The sequence below is a fragment of the Sceloporus occidentalis genome, unplaced genomic scaffold (genome assembly GCF_023333645.1).
Source record: "Sceloporus occidentalis isolate IW3139 unplaced genomic scaffold, rSceOcc1.0.p SCAF_10, whole genome shotgun sequence".
In the NCBI taxonomy this organism is placed as follows: domain Eukaryota; kingdom Metazoa; phylum Chordata; class Lepidosauria; order Squamata; family Phrynosomatidae; genus Sceloporus; species Sceloporus occidentalis.
Genome location: NW_028316990.1, coordinates 37,857,786 through 37,879,042, shown reverse-complemented (window position 1 = coordinate 37,879,042; position 21,257 = coordinate 37,857,786). Strand labels below are relative to the sequence as shown.

The window sequence follows — 21,257 nt, the reverse complement described above, 5'->3', positions numbered from 1 at the left end:
TGTTGGGAAGCTTTGGAAGAGGGACTGACATACACTGGAGGGTTGTTGTAAATATCCTCAAGGTGCCGAAACACACTGCAGAAATAATCCACTTTGAGACTGCTTTAACTGCCCTGGCTCAATGCTAGGGGATCCTGGGAACTGTACTGTTGTGAGAAGACATTTAGCCTGAGCTCTAGGGCCAAAATAAACTACAGTTCCCAGGATCCCCTAGCACTGAGCCAGGGCAGTTAAAGTGTTCTCAAACTGGGTTATTTCTGCAGTGTGTTTTAGACCCTTCTCCCCAGTTGTAAGGCAAAAGCAAACAGGGTTTGGGAGGAGAAGGCAAAAGGTTGCCTAAGGCTTTCATGGCCGGCAGCCATCATTTTGATGGGTTTTTTGGGCTCTGTGTCCATGTTCTAGAAGAGTTTATTCCTGACGTTTCGCCAGCTTCTGTGGCTGGGAGGATGCTGGCATAGAAGAGAGCCGGGTCTATATACTGTTGGTTGAGAGGAGTGATTTGCATGTCAATCTGTGTGTTGTTCTGTTGTTGGATGGCAAAGCCTCAGGGTGTCTATTCTCTGAAGATGCCAGCGAAATGTCAGGCAAAACCTCTTCTGGAACGCAGTCTCATAGCCTGAAAAACCCACAAAATACTATGGATGCTGGCCGTCTTATAATTAAAATTCAGCTAGTAATTGTTGCTTTGAAACACATACTAGCCAGATAATCCTTTGAGAGGTAAAGAGAGGGATGGGGATAAACATGGGCAACAATCCTAGGTAACGTTGATGGGAAAGAATTGGTGATGAGAAATTAGGGGCATCGCATTGAGTCGGGCTTCAGAGTCGCACATACTCTGTTACACACGTTGACTAACAGAAGCAGAATTACAAGATACAAGCCCAAATCCAATAATGTAGCTTGGTAGCCAAACTTAGTGGAAATTTGGACTTTCTTCCTCTCTCTCTATCACAGTCCTCTGTGATGCCATAAAACCTGCTCCGGAGCATTTCCTAGACCTCCAAAGGAGGACTGTGCAGGAAAAGGGAACATCTGATTCTAGAGAAAGCAATAGGATCCAGAAGAAGTATACAATCTGGATCCTTGCCATAACTCCTAGACTTACTTGTAAGATTTGCCTCCCACCCCTAAGAAAAACCTTCCCAAGTTGTATAGCAAAATCCATTCCGATGACTCACTGCAAAAAGAAAGAAAACCAGTAAAAAGAGAACACACGCAGCCTCATTAAATACATGTTCTTTTAATCTGGACACTGATAACTCTGGAAAACCCACAGCCCCCTTTTTCTGCAATTCATCTATAAATACTCTTTTATATTCTGATTTACAAGTTAGCTTTATAAAACCTTTTAAATAGGATTCGGAAGATCCCACCGCAGAAGCCGCTCCGCCTGTGACAAGCCCCACCTTGTGAAGCCCAGTGTAGCCGGGTCCCTTTGAGCTTTATTTGCAATGTCTGATCATTTATTGAAGCGTGGAGAAGACTGGAGTTCAAGACTTGAAGGTAAAAGAGATCTGACTTAAAAAGTAATGTTTAAAAAAACCTCACAAAACCAACACCCCCTCTTTGCTCCTCTTTGTCTTTTATGCACAAGCCCCAAAGGAGGTCTAGTACAAAACCATTTCTCAGTTGAGAATAAGCACCACTCTCCAAAGATCGTATCTTTGGTGCCACCTCCTGGATTACTGGTTTTGCAATCTCCTCTCCTCTACACAGCAATGCCAAACTCCCTTTGGGCTTCCCTTCAGCCTTAAGCATCCTTTGACCTGCATCACAAGAAAAGACCAAGCCTGAAGACCACCTGAAAAATGGAAATCTCACTGGTTGAATCCAAGCCTGTCCTGGCGGATGTGTCACCACAGTGACTGCGGCTGGCCTTGTATATTCCAGTAACGTTGGCAGAACTTACCACTGAACTTTAAGCAAAAAGTATTTAGAGAGGGGTTCAAACCACTAAGGTGCTTGGCTCCCTACTCCACAGTTCCTTGAATTTGCTATATGAGAAAACTCAACTTATGTTGGCTTTCTCTGCTCTTACTGCTTAAGAAGCAGGGCTAGTTTAGATGGACCTGCTTCCTCCTGGGATGAGCAGCCTTTTTAAACTCAGGCTGAGAAAAGGGCCGCTTTTGCTAACAAGTCATGTCCCTTTAAGCTAAAGCAAGTAAAGGCACAGTTTGTTCTGTCTCTCAGCATAGGGCCTACCTGCTCACAAGTAGCATGAGAGAGCCATCAGCAGCAAGAAAGGTTCAGTGTGGGGAAATAATAAGGGATGAGAACCCCCAGTATTGTGCGTGAGCAGTCATTTTAGGGATCAACACCTAAAAGCAGCAAAAAGGAACACAAATCCAGCCATACAGTCCTCATTTCCATGCCTGAACTGAAGCATCAACTCCTCTTCCACGCCATGCTACTGAACCCATCTGAACAGGAGGAGGACCAAGCCAGTCTGCCACAGCGTTTGTATCAAAAAAGCAAACCTAAGGCCATTTTGTCAATTGGTCTCTGGATTTTTCTAAGGGGAAAACCACCCACTCGTTTAACCTCAATGTAACAACCAGGACTGAGCAAAATGTTGCAGGTCCTGTCTCTTTTGCACCTTGGAATGCTTCCTTCTGGAATTCGTTTCCAAACCTCTGTTCACACAGCCACCTCTCCCTCCAGCTCTTTGCCTCCTGCCAAGCCCCTGCACCGGCAGCCCACATTTTGCAGCAACAAGGATGACAGAATTCGGCTGTCTCAACAAGGAATGCCAGCTGAGCCATTGGGGGACCCAGCTTATCTTGTTTTGCAAAATGTATCCCAGCTTTACTGGCCAAAGGGAAGAGCAAGGAGGTAAGTGGGGGGTGATGGAGTCCTATCCCCCTCCCTCCTCCAGAACCACTGAAGCCCTATTCAGCCACCTCTCTATGTGCATACTTTCAAGCTTATCTTGAGGACTAGAAACACATACTCCAACCAGCAGGAGCTGAATTCCACACCGAACACCGCAGTCTGAACATAACTTCTGTGTTCCCATAATACCACAGCGCACATATGGCCCTAGGATGTAGAGTGGCAAGAAACTTTTTGGCAGTCCAGTTTACTGCACCACAAGGCCACTGTGAAGGCGGGTACAATGCCAATAGGGTAGCTGTAATACAACCTCACCTTTGGCCACTCACCTGGAAGAATACCAGTCCCAATCTAGCCAACAGCCCTTGCCATAGCTGTTTTAAGCTACCCTATACATCCCAAGTACTTCCAGGGCTAAAGAGCAAAATTTGCAAAGGGCCAGTCATGTTTCTGCAGGGACATCTCATTCTCATCATGCAAAATCTAACAGCAGGACAGTTACTGCCATCCCTTGCACTTAGCAAAGATACACCTCATCATGTTCCTAAAAAACAGCCCATCCCTCTGTGGATAGTGGCATCTAGGAAGAAAACAGCAACGTTTAGACTGTCATGCATACACACGCACTACACAAAATTTGGCACACTAGCCTTATGTTATTGAACATTTGAAAGTCCTAAGAAAGCAGTTTTATTATTATTTAACGGAAAGTATATTTCTCCGATAAAATAATAGCGAACGCCAAATGTTTTCCACAGCATGAGTTGGTATGTGTTGTGTCAGCTCAGTTCTCACACCACCAGTAAGCGCTTAGGTCTGGGATGAGCGGGTGACAACACTGCTAGACTGTTACACAGGGAGATCACCACCATCAACCAACACTGACTTTCATGGTAAAACGTAATGAAAAATAATTTGTGCATATGCCATGTAGTCTTTAGGGTACTGACAGGAAAATGCAGGCTATAAAATAGCTTGCATTCTTTTCAAATGCAGTCCCGAATAGGTTTTCTTTCTTCCTTCAAGATCAAACTCTGCCACTACAGACTGTCCTATGTGAGTTCCCCTTCGGTGCAATCAAAATGAGGGCTCACACTTCTGGGATTGGCTAACATTCCTGAGAGATGCAGCCTCGCTAGCCAACAGAAACAGGCGGGTTGGAAGGCCCTCCCCCTCCTTGGGCCCAATGCTTCCTTAAGAGGATGCCACAGATGTGCACAGGGCACCCAAAAGCCTCAAGAGAGGAAAGACACCCCTGGATGGCCGTTAAACACAAACCCATAGCTAGAGCAAAGCTTGAATGGACATAAGCAGGCGACAACTTTTGCTTCCTTCTACTCAAAGGAAATCCAGCTGGGCACAGCCATTTCCTCCCCCAAAGGGAACAGGAGGAGAGGACTGTAGGTGAAGGGGGAAAAGAGATTAGCTGTGCAATACCAAGAAAAGAAAAGTGCATCAACATGGTAGCTTTAAAACCAGATCAGAGTATCCAATTTGCCACACAGCTGGAGGGAGGGTCAGGCTGCGGCAGCTCCACAAGTTCACATTCATGGCTCTGACGCCAGTCCAGTTGCCTGGCAGTAGGAGAGCCTGGAGTCTCCTGTCCTGACAGGGACATCACAGTTGTCTTATCAGAGCATGCTCTCTTTCTCTCTCTCTCGCTCTCTCTCTCTCGCTCTCTCCCTGGCCTCATGGGCCATCTCCTGGTGCCACTCTTGGTACTGCTGTCACCGGAATTCGTAAATGGGAGCACTGTACTCTGGGACGTGAGTCAAATTCAGGGACTGATACCTGAGGGAAGGAAAGGGAAAAAGAGTTTCAATGGAACAAGCTGGGCTACTTCTTTTCCCTGTTCATTAGAACCTATTTTATTGCTCATGCCAAAGTGAGAGGAGCAAATCTTATTAAATCCACCATCAGACAAAGGTGGACAGAGTGTATCCTAACAGCCCCGGTCAGGTGCCCAAGCAACAAAGCTCTTCTGAATGGAGATGACCTCTTACCATTCTGAACTCCTGTGATAGTAATAGCCCTCTATAGATGCTGCAGATTTCTGGAAGCATATGTAATAAAACCCGGCAAAGGAAGCACCGCTGATGTCTTTGATGGTGTGGTCAGGGACCAGAAACTGTTCCTGCAAAGAGTTAAGAAGAAAATGGGAAGCTAGCAGGGATGTTGGAGTGGATAGTCTTCTTTCATACCTCATTGAAGGGACTGTCAGGAAAGTTTTCTGTATTTACACTTCTTAGTTCTAAAAAATGGCTCACAGGTAAGATCTGAATCCAAAACATCTGCCCCACAAACACAAAGAACCCACCTTCCACCTCATGAAGACGAAGTCATCGTTCTTCAGATCCTCATAATCAAAGTCATCAGAGTTAAATATTTTTGCGTATTGGTAAAAGGCTGGGAATTTCCCCTGTAAATAAAAGGCACACAGCATTTGCTTTCCAGAAAACTTAATTGTAAACCTGCTTCTCTTTTTATCACAAGGGTTGCTTCCTTATATGTTTCACACTATGATTTAACGACAGCACACAGTTATTCAGTCTGAGACTTTCAATTCCCCCCAGTCAAGAAGTCAAGAAATGGAGTCAGCTAGCCTGTCCCAAGCCCCCAAAATGTTGGCTTTTCATTGAGCCCCGAAGGGTAATTCTGTCCAGGATGGCTGCAGTTCTCTGTGGACTAATAAAACTATGCCTAAAAACTATACAACTTCAGTCTGCTATAGAACATTACACTACGCTGCATGGGATCTTTCAAGAAGGCAGCTGTGGGAGTTTGTGACAACTCAACAACCAAGAGTCATGTGGCACCTTTAAAAGCAATAACAGGTCTGTTTGTCTTAAAATTGCTACCTGGCTCCTTACTTTTGACACAATACTAGTAAATTGGGGAAAGACTGTAGAAAAGAGGCGATTCTCCTACATCAAGGAGCATTCATTCCATCATGAGAATTAACAGCTATACTCAGCAGGGCTGCAGCCCCAAGGTTGGCGAAAGCTTGGCCAAGGTACTCACCCAATGCTTACGATCTACATCTTCATCCGCATCCCACTTCCGTGTTAAAAATGGGTGCTTTTTACTGATTATTTCCCCTTCAAAGAAAGTTGTAAGGGTTGGATATTCCTGCAAAAGAGTAAAGCAGGAACACAGTGACCACAATGAGCTTCCTTCGCAAAACCCTTACAAGTGATTCTTTAAAAAAGAAGAACAGAGTTAACGGACTGGGACTAATCATCTTTGCATCAGGTACGTACCTCCGTAAGGCCTTTAATCTTCAAGTATCCGCAGAGATAGGAGTTCTCCATGTCCACATGCTGAAAGATACAACAAAAAAAGCCTTCAGTGACTGTATCTAATGCAAGAACCCCACCAGACACAGGAAACTACAGTCTCGCTGGGATATTTAGAAAGAGGAAGCAGTTTAATGGAAGCAGTGACTGGAAATGAGAGATGATAAGAGTCTGGCAGGAAAAAAGCAGAGATCCTGAGAGTCCCATATTGGGATCCCCAGTGCCTTGCCAGATGTCTCTAAAAAGCCTTGGGCAGGATGTAAAGGGAGCAGCCTGGCTGCACTGATGTCCCTGAGGTCACTATATCCAAAATACATCAAGATCCCATTCAGCTCCCATGGCTAACTTTGTTCGCTGCATTTACTGCTAGCTGTTCATCCAGAGTCACAGAGTGCTGTGACTTAATTACAGACTGCTGTTGCGACTTCATACATCAAGAAAACCAAAGCAGAACACACACACACACACACACACATATATAAAATGAAGCCAGGCATGCCAGGCACCAGCAGCATCACCTTTCTAGGCACCCAGGCATTCTGGAAGGTCCCAGCCCTGTTCCCAAATGCCCCGGCACTGTCATCCTTTCTTTCCTTAAAGAAATTCTATTTGCTATCACCTTGCAAGGGAATTCATCCCTTTCTTTCTCCTGAGAGTGGGACGCTGTATATACTCAAGTCTAGAAATCTTGGTCAAGAAATTGACCCCAAAAATGTGGGTCGACTTACCCATGGGTCAATGTAAGTCCTGTACTTTAACTCAGAGTCACCTCCTTTTTGTAAGTTCTTTGGCCTGATTTTCCTTTGCTTCATCCTTTACATCCTTTGTTACATGTTCCTAAGTTTTACCCTCGACTTATCCAAGGTTCATATCACAATCCATAACTCTGGCCCCAAAACCTGCCCTTGACTTATACATGAGGTTGACTTGCAGACCACAAACCTAACCACACAACCCTAGTCATCAAAATGGCCCAAGAAGAAGGGGGAAAGAAGTGTGGCAACCCTCTGCCACACATTGTACCTACATCACCCAGAGATCTCCTTGCTCCTCTCAAGAGCCAATTCCTTTGTCTCCTCTTTCCACTCAGTTTCCTGGTCCTTGCATTCAAGGCTGTCTGCCTCTTAACTGCATCCTCTTACATTTCCCTTTATGACTCTCCCAATTCCCTATAAAGCATAGCTGCTTCCTGAGTTGCTATGCTGCCCTACCAGGAATAGCTTCTCCATGCCCTGCCTGGCACCGTCCTCTTGCAAATAAGTCCACAAGGCTTCCTAGCGCATAAAAAACCATTAGTAGCTCATTCCACCAAGCATGTGATTTATGACACACACAGGCAGGCCTCAGTTAACAACACATCTGACAAAGACATTTCTTTTTATCAAGTCTCGTTCTGCCCTCATTCCCCCCTTTTCCTTCTCATCCGCTGTCTAGCTGGAAGTTTCCTTAGCGACATTGGCATGGAGAGGGTGGCGAAGGAGAGCTGGAGAAACACAGTTTATCACTATGGGCTTGCAGCAGTATGTCTGCAGTATACTCTGATTCCTCTTCAGATCGTATACATCTTTCGCAGTGAACAAACAGCACTTTATGCCCATTTTATACCCCTGAGTTCTTCCAAGGAGCAGTGAGACTGGACCGTGCCAACAACTATCGGTTCAGAATACACAGGGAAGCCATTGAAAGGCATGGACAATTTCAAGGAAAGAAACCCCAAAAGTCAACAGAGTTTGGCTCCCAGTCCCGAAACACACCAAAAGCAAGACCCAGCAAATGCAAAGGAGAGCCAGCCAGGGTCAAGGGGAGGGGGGCTTCCCAGCAGACGGAGGAGGCCTTGCCATTCGACAACACAACAATACACAGATCAACATGGAAATCGCTTCCTCTCAACCAACAGTATGTGTATATATATATATATACCCCACTCTCTTCCATGCCAGCATCCTCTGAAGATGCCAATGAAACGTCAGGAATAAGCTCTTCTAGATCAGGGCCCCGCAGCCCAAAAAGCCCACACACAAACCTATGGAGGCCAGCCATGAAAGCCTCCGACTTCCCCTTGTAAAGGAGTTATCCAAGGTTCTGGATCTATTGGGAGGAGAGGGTTCAGAGCCATGGAGCGATCCTTTGCTGTCTCACTGCCCCACTGACATGAACACCAAGAGAGGTTAGTCTTGAGAGGGCTCTTGTAGCCCCTTTGAGACTCAATGGAAGAGGAGCTTCCCTAGACTTCAGTCTAAAGCACCTGAGGAAGGAGACTGAAGTCGAGGGAAGCCCCTGCTGCCAAGGTCTTCCTTTCCGTTCGCCTCAGAGGTGCCTATTTTGCCGCTTTGATTAGTATTCATGGATTTCATTAATATGTTCTCTCTAGGGATATCTAGGGCCCTCCAGAGCAACTCTATGGTCAACTTGAACCAAAAGGTGCCCTGGAGGACCATGGGATTCCTAGAGATGACCCTCTGCTAGGGACTTATAGCTCCTCCAGCTCAATGTCTGGCAGATGTTGGCCACAGAACTGCCCTGGAGGACCTAGGGATTCTTAGAGGACACTGCTCTAGGCCTTTGTAGCTCCTCCAGTGCAACTCTATGGTCAATGTCTGTCGGACGTTGGCCACAGAGCTGCCCTGGAGGACCTAGGGATTCCTAGAGCACTCAGCATCTGTTGTTCCTCCAGCGCAACTCTATGGCCTCTTTTAAGCGAAGGACCTAGAGATTCCAAGAGAGGACACTCTAGGAGCTCGTAGCTCCTCCAGTGGAACTCTATGGTCGATGTTTCGCAGATGTTGGCCACAGAGTAGCCCTGGAGGACCCTGAGATTCCTAGGGCGGCCTCCTCTCAGGCAGAGCCACGGTGCTCTTGTCCTTTGCGGTTCCTTCCTCATTCCCGGGGGCCTTGTGCCCCGAACCCCAGCGACTGCGGAGGGCCTCCCTGGAGCCCAGCGGCCGGAGGGCCCTCTGACCTGGACGACGACCTCCACCTCGTAGGCGTTGCCCTTGGAGCGCTGCTGCCCTCGGAACTTGGCTCCGCTGTAGAGGCGGCTGGTGCTGACGCCGGGCTGCGCCGTGTTGATGGGCGGAGGGGGCTCCAGGCGCGACCAGGAGCCGGAGCCGGAGCTGGAAGAGGAAGACGAGGCGCCCGGCGCCGCCGGCGGGGGGCAGCGGCAGGCGCTCCGCACCGGCATCTCCGCGGGGTCCCCCGGCGCCAGCGCGCCCCGGAGGCGATGGAAGCGGCCTCTGCCTGGCTCCCTCAGCGGCAGCGGCCTCGCCAACCTCTCGCGCAACGCGATTGGCCCGCCGCCGAGGGGCGCGCGCGCTCTTATTGGACGGCGCCGGCGTCACGTGACGGGACACTGACTGTTTCCCTTTTGACGCTCCTCAGCGCGGCTCGCGATTGGTTCGCAGCGAAGAGGTGCGCGCCTTCCTATTGGCTGGCGTCAGGGTGACGTGCCCTGCCTCTTCTTGCTCCCCTCAAGAGCCCCTTTGGCATCGCCGCCTCTCACTGGCTAGCGATTGGTCCGGCGCGAAGGGAGGCGCGCCTTCTTATTGGCTGGCTTTACGGTCACGTGCCCCGCCTCTTTCTGTTTCCCACCCTCAGCCGGGGCTCCGCCTCCCGCGGCTCGCGATTGGTCCGCCGCGAAGGGAGTGCGCGCCTTCCTATTGGCTGGCTTTGATATCACATGAAATAAGGGGCGGGGATGCCAACGTCACTCCTCCCTATCTTGAAAAGGTTCACTGCTGGGCCGCGTCAAGAGGGTACGGAGCGCCGGAAGGGCCAAAACGCGTTTGTGGCGCTGATTGGCTGGAGGTGCCTTAAACAAGATGGCGGCGCCCATGAAAATGGGTTAATAGTGAGAGGAAGAGGGAAACTAGAAAGAAGAGTGTGTGTGTATGTATGTATATATATGTATATGTATATGTATATGTATATGGAGAGAGAGAGAGAGAGAGAGAGTTTAACATCCCTTGGATGGAGCTGAAGGCAGAGACAGGACTTGACTGCTGTTTTGTATGCATTCCTTCCACAAGGTTCCTCTAATTAAAGTGCCATAGCATTTCCCTCACTGGTTTAAAGCCATTGCTGCAGTTTGTCTCTGCTTTCATTAACCAAAAGTACAGGCTGCTCTTCAGTTGATGCCATAGAAGCCTGTTGAGAAGTCAAATACAGCTGCCATTCTGAAGAGAGGAGAGGTTTCTAGTGGCCTTTTCCTTCCTTCTGTTGTGCTGCCCTTGCCTTCGGCCCCAAAATGTGGGGCGGACGACTGTGGTGCCGTTTGGCCCAGCAGCCCTCTGTCGTTGGGTGGCTTTGCGTGCCCTTCTTCGCTCGCTTTCCTGTGTTCTCCTCAGCGGCTTCCAAGCGGTGCTACACGCCTCAACCAGGTAAGAAAGAGGCTTCCAAGTAGAAACTAGCTTTACTCTTTTCAGTTGATGAAGTCTGGAATTTGAGGGACTGACGCAACTCACACCTCCCACAGAAATCCTTCTCTTCCACACTTGGAACACATTTAACTCACATCTCTGGTAGAAATCCTTCTCCTCCAGACGTAGAAATATTGGGGGATGAAACCCAAACTGTCTGTGTGCAAAACATGTTCATCCGTCCCTCCTCCACATTTGCGCCTTTGACTTTTGCAGAGTTGATTATTCACCGATGTTATTAGTAATGTTCTCTCCAGGAATATCTGGTCCTCCAGAGCAACTCTATGGTCAGCTTTTAACCAAAAGTTATGCTGAAGGACCTAGGGATTCCTAGAGAGAACATTGCACTAGGCCTTTGTAGCTCCTCAGTGCAATTCAATGGTCAGTGCCTAGCAGATGTTGACCACAGAGTTGCACTGGAGGACCTAGGCATTCCTAGAGAGGACACTCCACTCGACCTTTGTAGCTCCTCCAGCGCTACTGTATGGCAGATGTTGACCATAGAGTTGCACTGGAGAACCTAGGGATTCCTAGAGAGAGCATCCCACTAGGCATTTGTAGCTCCTCCAGCGCAACTCTATGAACAATGTCTGGCAGATACTGACCATAGAGTTGCACTGGAGGACCTAGGGATTCCTAGAGAGAAGACTCCACTAGGCCTTTGTAGCTCCTCCGGCACAATTCTGTGGTCAATGTCTGGCAGATGTTGACCACAGAGTTGCCACAGGCTTTTCTTATTCAGCATAACCATTGTTCAGCCTTTTCTTTTTAACTCTGAATTTTTATTTAGCCATTATAAACAAGGATAGGCCTGTTCTCCATAAATCTAATCTAAATATGGCTTGGGCTGGTTTGTATTTGATACCTGTCTATTTCATTTGTTCTTTGAGTTGATACACATTTCTGTGTTGCAGAAAGGAAGCGGTTTTACCAGAATGTTACCATCAGCCAAGGTGAAGGTCAGTGAGTATTTGTGGGCTGCATTTCATATCTGACATTAAAATGCCTGGAAGTGGTTTACCTGGACCCTTCTTTCATCCTGGTGAAAAACAGGGTGAACGGTGATGAGTTCTCCAACATGAACTTTGTGGCAGAGCAGCTTTTTAACCTTTTCTCCAGGTGGCTTTGAAATCAGTTTGGATCACCGGAAGCTGAAAACCCCTCAGGCCAAGGTCTTCACGGTGCCCAGCGAGACCCTGGCTCTGGCAGTGGCAAATGAATGGGATGCTCAGCAGGAAACCATCAAGCCCTACACCATGCACCTGGTAAGCAGCAGCCCCCTTGAAGAAGAGAAGGATGGCAGTTGTGGCCAATACAGGCTCCTTGCATTAGGCAGAGCAGGACATGCTAGTAGGTTAATGTTCGCTGGATTGTTGCAGGCTGTAGAAGGAGGTGATAAAGTTCTCAGCTGATAACTTGGACTGATCTGCTGAAGGTTGCAGATGGGAAATGCTAGTCTTAGGTGGTTGTACCTTTTCTGCCACCAAGACCATCTTGCAGAAGGGGAGGTTTGAATTTGGTATTTGCTGGTTTGCATCTTTGTTACATGGTCACTCTGCTAGACTCTTTGCGAATTGCTCTGACTGCTTCCCTGTCTTTCAGACCACCTTGTGCAACACGGCTTTGGACAACCCATCACAGCGAACCAAAGATCAAATTATCCGGGCGGCTGTGAAGTTCTTGGAGACAGATACTATCTGGTAGGACTATATTTTGGGTTCTGGAGTTTATTGGCAAGTGACCATTGTGGCTGGAAAATTCTGGGAGCTTTGGTGTACTAAAAGCAATGTTTTGTATCTCTGGTTTATTCTGGTTAACGGTAGTGAGCCAGCATGGTATGGTGGTTTGAGTGTTGGACTAATAGACTGTGAGACCAGGATTCAATTTCCCACTCAGCCGTGAAAACTTTGGTGACTTTGGGCAAGTCCCACTTAGTCCTCAGAGGAACGCAAAGACAAACTCCCTCTAAACAAATCTTGCCAAGAAAACCTCATGATAGATTTGCCTTAGGGTGGCCGTAAGTCAGAAACAGAGGTATACAGCAACAAGAGAATCTACAGGCCTGATCCTAAACTTTCTTGGATGAGAAGATGAGCAAACCAGTGTTTCCACTGTTGACAGCACATAAATTAGACCAACATTAGTTTTTTTTGTCCAAAATTAGATTTACTGGGGATTGTGAAAAGGAGGTGTGAAGGACTTGTAGAAGTTTCAGTTGTGCAGATGAGAATTTAACTCTTGACTAATGACAGTTGCTCTTTTGTTTTGCTCTGCTCTGGTCATGGGGAATCCTAGCTACCGAGTGGAAGAGCCCCCTGCCTTGGTGGAACTGCAGAAGAATGAGTGGGACCCTGTAATCGAGTGGGCTGAGAAGAGGTAAGCGCAAAGAATGAGTTACTTCCAGGGAGGTTCTGCTGATGAAATGGGCACAAAGTGAGTTGTAGTCCAAGAAGTTGCCAAGCTATCAGGGGGCAGTTGGGAAGATATAGTCTAAAAATACTTCCAGGTTCTTCAGTATATGAGAAGTCAAGGTCCTCTGTCTTTGTTCAGACTGTGCCATAGCTAAGCTCTGTTTTGCATTCAGGTACAATGTTGTGATTGGCTCATCGACCAGCATTATGGGTCCCAGCATCCCACAGAGCACGAGGGATGTCTTTGTTAGCCACTTGGCATCATATAACTTCTGGGCTCTTCAAGGTAAAAAGAAGACTCTTCTGATATTGAAAGTTTTTCATATTCTATCCCTGTGTATTAAGGGCAGGCATGTGCAGAGCATCGAGGCCAGTTTCTGGTCTTGCGCAGCCCCATGCAAGGCACAAGCCACCATTTTCCTGGACCTGAAGTGACCTTCCAGTTACTAACATGCCTCACTGTCACTATTTTGGAGTGAGTCTGAAACAGAAGAGCACATCTCAGAAAGCCTAATTGTAGGAGTGAATGGCCTTGCATTTGTAGTTTTCTTCTTTTCCTTCTTTCTGTCTTGGTTGAAATGTTTCCCTCTTTCTGCCAGGCATAGAGTACATGATAACTCAACTGAAGTCTCTGATTCTCTCGATGGGTCTACTGGACAAACACTTAATGGTGGAGCAAGCAGTCCTGCTGTCTCGCCTGGAAGAAGAATACCAGGTAAGCCTCACATGCAGCAGAGAGCTAAGCCTTTAGACCAGGTGACTATAGGAACCTCCCTGCTAGTTAAGATTATTTTTCAGAGGCTCCACTTGAGCCTGATTGGTTCGCAGTCTGGATTGATCCTCACTCTGTTTTTCTAGATCCAGCGCTGGGGGAATGTGGAATGGGCCCATGACTATGACCTGTATGAGATGCGTGCTCGCACTGCCGCCGCCACCCTCTTTGTTCATCTTTGCACAGAGAGTGCCACCATCAAGCACAAGCTGCTCCAGGACTAAGGTTCTTGGGGTTGGGACAGGTGCAGGAGGTGACTGGACTGAAGAAGATCCAGAGCCAAATGGCTGTTGGTGAGGGAGACCTCTAATGCGGAAGGACAGTTCTGTACTCTGCTGAGAAGAAATTAAGAATGGGTAGGGGTTGAGAGGAACCTCTTCCTGTACACCTCTTCCAGTTGGTTTTGGTTTCATGCCCTGGATGACTACATTTCAGGCCGCAAAAGTCATGTTTCCAAGCTCACGTCAGTCCCTAGCAACTGAAATAATCTTTGCTAATAGATGAGGGACAGATCTCTGCCTGGAGCCTTCACACCTCACTGCCAGCCAGAGAACAGTAGGTGATACCAGGCTAGATGGGCCAATGTGTGACAAGACCATCAGAACTGTATTCGCACCTCAAAGTCAGTTGGTCATGTCATAGGATTTTTCATATTAATTTCCCCATCTTCCCCTGTAATGGTGGAGGGCTGTGTTGATCAGACTACAGCGGGTGAGTGCAAAGGGATGCTTTGGCTTGAGAGTCCTGACCCATGAGACCCCAGGAACCCTTGGAGAAGAAGAGGCAAAAGTTTCAAGATTTAGAACATGGATTTTATTTGCAGAGAATGACTAATAGGACATCTGCGAATGTAAGTGTCCCTTCAGAAAGGAGTATTCAAATGCTAGAGAACCTGTCTCTCCCAGCCCGAGTTTAGTTTCTCTTGAGACTCAGCCTGAACAAACAGCTTTCTTTCTTCAAAAATGCTTATTGGTGTTGTCACTGTACAGGATAAAACTTGGAGCAAGAGAGGACCAGAATCCTGAAAGTCCACTGGTTAATAACCACACAGCATTCATTTAAACTTAGATAAATCTCCTTTTTACAAAAAGTGTCTGTACTGCCAATTTGTTCTACTCATCTGGAACACTGACATTTTCAGGGCTGGAGGATCCTTGCCAGGTAGGGAATATTCTCCTTCTAGGAGTTATTTACAAGGGTGGGTTTCCATGGGAAGGAGACATCCAAGCAGATTCACTTTCCAGGTAGTGAGGTCAGGATCTGGATGTTGAGATGTTGTGGTTCTGTATTGAAAAGCCAACTACTGTTCCATTATGTCCCAGCTTTCCAGCTCGCTACGAAGATGGTCGACGTATTGGTTGATTTCCAGCACACGGCTTCGGTTCCTGTTGAGTTCATCATTATGAACCTGCAGGGATTGAAACTGAGTGTGGAGGGCCCCATGGCTGGCCATCTTGAAGACTGTTGTGCAGGATAATGGTGAGAAGACCTCTGGTGAGGTTCCTCTGCCATCGGCCAAAGGGTTCTCCACTTACCTTTTCGATTATCACAGATGCCCAGCCGTTGGCTTTGGTGATGATATCGTCTTCCCGGTTGTCAATCTTAAGGAGGTGGATGTCGTGGGAGGCGTTGACAGCGTTAACAATGGTGTCTTTGTCCACAAACAGCTAAGGGAAAGAAAAGAGACCGATTTCAAGTTGAGGCCAAAAACAAAGTTTTGAGATGCCACAGGCAAGACCTTACCATCCGAACATCATCAGGCAACTCCTCATCGAACTCGCTCTTCACTACTTTCTCCAGCGTGTTGATGGCTATTTCCAGAAGCTTCTCGTGGTGGTGATTCTCCAGATCTCGGCACTGAGCCATCGTAGAGGAGAGGGTTAAGAAACAAAGAACAGCCTGCCCCAGTCAAGGGACCTATCCTTGAACGCCTCCTCGGCACCCTTAATTTTAAGGTGAGGCTTAGATTTGAGGAATCCAGCCAATGGCAGCAGAATTAAAAAGTTTTTCTGTCCGCTGACTTGCCTTAGCACCAACCAAGACTCAAGCAAAAGGCTCCTCCCCATGACCAGCCCTTGCTTCTCAAACTGGGGCTTCAGGAAAATGTAATGGCTGCTCCCAGGTTATACACAGAAACATAATCCTTTTATTTTGTCTTGTACTCTTTGAGCAAAGGTTCGCAGAAAGACAAGAGGGGAAAATCTATATTTTATGGACCCTGGAAATGCTTCCCAAAATGAAATCGATCCAGGCTAACCTCATATTATCAAGAAGCAATGCCCTGCAGCATGTGTGAACCAACCACAGTGACCCAAAGCGCAGCACCCACCAGAGTTTACAGCCCCATGCCTGAAGCAGCCAATCAAAAGGATATAGCCCTTGTTCGTTTTCGATAAAGATTGCCACCAGGTCCAAGATGCTTCTTTCAAAATCTTTTATGACTTCCTGAGGGAGAAAGGGAAGGACGTTGGGGTGTGGGAGCAAACTGGCTTTGACTGAAAACAACTGCAAAATTTGTACAAATCTGGCTTAAAAACATGCAGGAGGTTCTAGTCTCTAAGGGGCCACCCCTTACCTCTAACTGGTCAACCAGCTGCATCTCCAGGTTCATCAATGTCTCTGAGAGCTTGGAAAGGTCATCACGGTACTCTGCGAGTTTAGACTCTGTAATCTGGGAGTCGCTGAGGTTTTGAATTACATCTAGTGCCTGGATCCACAGTGCGAGAGAGAAAGTTAATGGCTGATGCCCCACACAAGGCATTTCTTCCATTTGTTACAGAAAACAAAACACTGGGCTCTAACTGCCCCTTGCATAGATACTGTGCTCCACAGCTGACAGGCAACACACTTGACTGCAAGTCTGAGAATCTCCTGGTCAGCATGGCTACTGGCTGGAAGATTTTTGGGAACTAGGTCCTCAAAAGTAACGTTCCCAAATTCGACTCTGGTCTTATCCAGTGGACAGAAGAGGAAGGACTGCTAGGCTGTGTCCAGTGTTTCTGTTTGCTTGTTTCACTTCACAGAGATGTATAGGGCTTTATAGATCATAATGCTTCTACATAATGCTTGGGAACCTATCTTCCACTGGCCCCGAGTTCCCCATATGTTCAACAACAAAGAGATGAATTGGATCACCGGTCTGGAATAGTTAATTTGGGGGCCCAGTTTTACCACTGGATGTGAGAGGATGCTGGACTCCATAAGTGACAGGGCTCAGATGCATCTTTGTTCCATCATCTGCATCATCTTTTTGTTATAGTAGTAACCAGTGTCAGGGTTTGGAACCAAAAGAACCCTTGGAGAAGCCTGGAACTATACATAGCTCTGGAAGGAGACACCTTGGGCCCCATACCAGGAGAAAGGCAGGACATAAATAAAATGAATAATTGGATCTCCACGTACCCGATGATTCCTCGTTTCAAAGTCCTGAATGATTTTGGTTCCCTGCGCCTCATTGTCTGCCAGGGCTTCGTTGAGGCACTCATAGAAGAGAGTGACTTCGGCCTCTCGCCTCTCATGCTCCCTCAGACCGTACTCAAAGAGAGCCTCGCAGATGGCCACAAACTTAGTCTTGTAGGTGAAGCTGGGGTCAAGGAGATAACTCAGCATGGTTTGGCAAGAAAAAGAGCAAGAGAGAGATCGTGCACAACAGCTGCTGATTCAGCAATTTTAATTTTGCTAGTTGCTTTATGTCACAACTATTACCATTACATTCGGTGATATATGGGAATTATGATTTATGAGTAACGTTAGTACAAAAAGCATGACCAAGGATTTTGTATGGTGTGGTATGAGAGGAGGAGATCTATGAGAAGGCGGCATATCATGAGCTACCGCTATGGGTGACGCCAACCCTGCCCTCCTTCTTACTAGTTCTGTCCCAAACTGGGAAGGATATATCTCCAAGAGGTCTGCCACTCCAGGGAGGTATATCAACTTGTCTGCTTCAGGATCGTCCGCATACATGCTGTCAAACAGGAAAGGTCCGTTCAGATACTCCACGTAAGCCGACTTGGGAGAGAAGCCAGGCGGGAGAAAAAGAGCAGGAGGACAAAGCTATTAAAAGAGGTGCTGAGGAATGTTATGCTTCGTTGTGGTTGGCATCTTCAGAGAAATGCTTGCCTGCTGTTTGCAAAACACTAAGAATCCAAAGATATCCAGAACCAAGAGGTCTCCTTCAACAATCTGGTAAGCCTCAAATTCTTCACCCCAAGGGACCATATGGAAGGTGCACAAGCCCATGGCTGTCTGGTTGGGGGATTCTGGGAGTTCTAGTCCAAAAAGGTAACTTTTTCCACACTTCACATCGCTATAACAGAGAGCAATCCCAAGAAGACCTACCTTGTGGTACGCCACCTCTTTCTCGGCAGCCTCTTGTACCTGCTGCTTGGCAAAGGCCACATACTCCCCCGCCTTCATCTCCTCAATGGCATACTGGTATTTAATCAGGGCCATCTCACGCTGGAGAAAGGCAACACACAAAACACCATTTAGAGGCAGGAGATTGGGACTTTAAAATATGGGGCTTAATCTGGGCTCCTCACAGTTCTGTTCAAATGTTCTGAGGTTCTCCAAATGGCCATACTGTTATTTTAACCACAGTACCTCCACTGCATTCAAGGTCTACAGGACTATCCAAACCTAGCCCCAAAATAGTATTGGGGCCATGGACTTAAAATTCAAGCAAAAATAAACCGAAGACAAGACGTTTTATCATCCGTGCAAAAGGTTTGTAGCCCTCATGGATACCGAGGGAAGTTAAATAATAGTAGTCAGGGTCGCATCCTGAATGACCTTACCATGTTGTCATCCACCAGCCTAAAATCCAGGTAGACAAGATCTGGGAGGTATGCAGCGATAAACGTGGCATACAGTTCATTGTCACATACTGGATTCCCAGAGAGGTTCAGTGTGCGCAGGTTTTTGAACTTGCGGAGATAAATCATCTGCAGCAGTGGGACAGAGAGACCCAGATCACTATTGCGACCGACGGCCGTCACAGACTCTTAGCATTCTTTATCAATCAAATCCTTACATTTTCCAACGTGTTTATATTATTGTTTCCTATGGAGAAGACCTGAAGTTCTTGGAGCGTGTCCAGGTTCTCGATCTTAGAAATCCTGTTGTTGTACAAACTAAGGTCCTGCAGTTTAACCAGAGCGTTTAAGCCTTCGATGACTTCAATGTTGTTAAAGGACAGATCTGTGGGGACAGACGAGGAATGAAAAAGGTCTCAGGATGGCCAGAAGCATTCCCAGAGCAGCTTATAAATCAACCAAACCAAGAATTAAAAAGAACAGCTTACCTAGCCAGACCAGATGAACCAGGCTATCCAATGCCTCTATCTTCTCAATGATATTGTTGTCCAGCTGCAGTTTTGTCAGGTTTGCGAACTGAGAGAGGTTGTCGATTTTCAAGATATCTGAAACCACAGGAGAAACCTGAGTGGAACTATCCACAGGTCAATATAAGTACCGTATCTTAACTCTTATTTAAAAGAAGCAACCATCTCCTGATGAAAAGCAGGAGTATAATATGTGAAGCACCGACCCCCTCTTCTCTCTCATCCCTCCAGACTTAAGAGTAAGCGCAAAGAGTTATGTCTGCTGGAATTGTGTAAGTTCTTTGACACTGCATTGCTTCTCTTCATCTCAGTGCTTCTCAGCCTCTGGTCCTCCAGATGTTTTGGACTTCATCTCCCAGATTCCCTCATCATTGGCCAAGCTGGCAAAGGCTTCTGGGTGCTGGAGTCCAAAACAGCTGGAGGATCAAAGGTTGAGATCCTCTGCGAGATCCTTTGCTATACGCCCCTAAATTTTACCCTAGACTTATCCACGGGTCAGATGAAAATCCATAGTTTTGTCCCCAAAACGTGCCCTCGATTTAGACATGACCTTATAGTCAAGTATGTATGGTATGTATAGGGTTATTTCCGACTTTGACCCTTACTTCTAAAATCAAGCTGCAGCTCTTTGACCTCTTTGAAATTGATCCCTTCCCTTTTGGCCAGCTGACCAGCTTCCTCCTGAGGCCCTTGCTCCTCCACCGCTTTCTGCAGCATCTCTTCGTCGATGACATTGGGTTCGATGCTGTCGTACAACCGACTCGTCATCTTGAAAAGGAAATGTGTTCCCCAAAGTCCCTTGGCCTGCGGGGCGAAACATTGAAATGTTAGCGACATGCAAGCGTTAATGGTGTTTGTTCATTCATACGCAGAAAGAGTCTAGGTCAGTGGTTCCCAACCTGTGGGTCGGGACCCCTTTGGGGGTCAAATGACCCTTTCATGGGGGTCACCTAAGATGATTGGAAAACACCTATTTAATTACAGTTATGAAGTAGTAATGAAAATAATTTCATGGGTTTGGGTCTCCACAACATGAGGAACTGTATTAAAGGGTCACGGCATTAGGAAGGCTGGGAACCACTGGTCTAGGTCCTGCCTGCAAAGCCAGTCTGGGACACAGGACTAGTTACCTACCAACCTTTCTAGGTATGTCTGCACTGTTTGGTTATACACCTTTAATACTATAACAACTGCCACGATCCCACTCTTATGGCCTATCATAGCTTACCTTATGGACAGTCCTGGCTGCTGAACACACTGCAGAAATAATCCCGTTTCAAACCACTTTAACTGGCCCTGGCTCAGTGCTAGGGAATCCTGGGAACTGTAGTTTATGGTGCCCCTCCCAAGAGCTCTCTGAATGTCTCCCAGAACTACAATTCCCAGGATTCCCTAGCTTTGAGTGAAGGCAATTAAAGCAGCTTCTAACTGGATTCAAACTACATTCAGGCAGTACAGTTAATGCTACTGGTAAGAGAAGTGGGATGAAGGTTTCAAACTGGATTCTTTTTCCTGCAGGGCGTTTTGGACCCATGTCTCCCATGCTAGGGAATTCTGGGATTTGTAGTTCGGGGAGACATGGGTCTAAAACACACTGCAGGAATAATCCCAGTTTGAGACCACTTTAACTGCCCCAAGAATCCTGGGGATTGTAGTTGATTGTGGCACCAGAGCTCTCTCTGACACAGAGGAGGCTAAATGTCTCTGAAAACTACAGTTCCCAGGATTCCCTAGCATTGAGCCAGGGCAGTTAAAGCAGCCTCAGAGTGGATTATTTCTGCAGTGATAATACCTGTCCCACTTCCTTCGCTGCTGCTTTTATGCTGTTCCTAAGCAGCCAAAGGGCTTCCCAGCCTTTCCTCACCGCCTCTCGGGCTTTAAAAACCTCGACTAGGCCCCGTTGCTAGACAAACCAAGGCCGTTGCTAAGGGCGGTGCAGCATTTCCCATACGCCCTCGCGCTCCCCATGTCACGTGACCCGGGGGCGGCCTTGGCGAGCGCTCCCGTTTTTTTGCGAAGAGGCGGCGTCGAGACCAATGAGAAGCCGCATAAACAATCAGCCCCGGTTCTGATTGGCTGGTCCGAACGTGAGCCACCCAATAGGCGGCGGAGCTTTGAGCCCGCCTTGCCCAATCGGGATAAGCCTTTGGGCCAAAAGACCCGCCTTCCTTCCTCCTCCGTCAA

The 21,257-nt window shown here is 47.3% G+C and overlaps 3 protein-coding genes across 6 annotated transcripts; 1 reads left to right on the top strand and 2 right to left on the bottom strand.

The window, feature by feature from the left end:
• Positions 1 to 1,227: 1,227 nt before the first annotated feature.
• LOC149306513 (glucose-induced degradation protein 4 homolog) lies at positions 1,228 to 9,423 on the bottom strand. Its single transcript, XM_089540394.1, has 6 exons — positions 9,091 to 9,423; positions 6,096 to 6,155; positions 5,857 to 5,964; positions 5,153 to 5,254; positions 4,839 to 4,969; positions 1,228 to 4,626 (listed from the first exon to the last, which is right to left on the bottom strand). The coding sequence occupies exons 1-6, from the start codon at positions 9,310 to 9,312 to the stop codon at positions 4,563 to 4,565; spliced, it is 687 nt and encodes a 228-aa protein (XP_089396520.1). The 5' UTR covers positions 9,313 to 9,423; the 3' UTR covers positions 1,228 to 4,562.
• Positions 9,424 to 9,862: 439 nt separating this feature from the next.
• Positions 9,863 to 13,953, top strand: LOC149306512 (ATP synthase mitochondrial F1 complex assembly factor 2-like). The gene is made up of 8 exons (XM_089540145.1): positions 9,863 to 10,507; positions 11,461 to 11,505; positions 11,666 to 11,811; positions 12,149 to 12,246; positions 12,842 to 12,922; positions 13,131 to 13,243; positions 13,557 to 13,672; positions 13,816 to 13,953. The coding sequence occupies exons 1-8, from the start codon at positions 10,375 to 10,377 to the stop codon at positions 13,951 to 13,953; spliced, it is 870 nt and encodes a 289-aa protein (XP_089396271.1). The 5' UTR covers positions 9,863 to 10,374.
• Positions 13,954 to 15,010: 1,057 nt separating this feature from the next.
• DRC3 (dynein regulatory complex subunit 3) lies at positions 15,011 to 21,022 on the bottom strand. Of its 4 annotated transcripts, none has more exons than XM_089540142.1 (13): positions 20,938 to 21,022; positions 19,679 to 19,877; positions 19,035 to 19,151; positions 18,765 to 18,931; positions 18,529 to 18,675; positions 18,071 to 18,190; positions 17,628 to 17,740; positions 17,132 to 17,306; positions 16,305 to 16,436; positions 16,104 to 16,174; positions 15,473 to 15,596; positions 15,265 to 15,396; positions 15,011 to 15,137 (listed from the first exon to the last, which is right to left on the bottom strand). In XM_089540142.1, exons 2-13 carry the CDS (start codon positions 19,839 to 19,841, stop codon positions 15,030 to 15,032), a joined length of 1,569 nt encoding a protein of 522 aa, XP_089396268.1. In that variant the 5' UTR covers positions 19,842 to 19,877; positions 20,938 to 21,022; the 3' UTR covers positions 15,011 to 15,029. The 4 variants fall into 4 exon arrangements, with proteins under 4 accessions (XP_089396268.1, XP_089396267.1, XP_089396269.1 ...); XM_089540141.1 differs by having other exon boundaries at positions 20,866 to 21,012; XM_089540143.1 differs by lacking the exon at positions 20,938 to 21,022 and adding an exon at positions 20,302 to 20,846.
• Between the last annotated feature and the right edge of the window lie 235 nt (positions 21,023 to 21,257).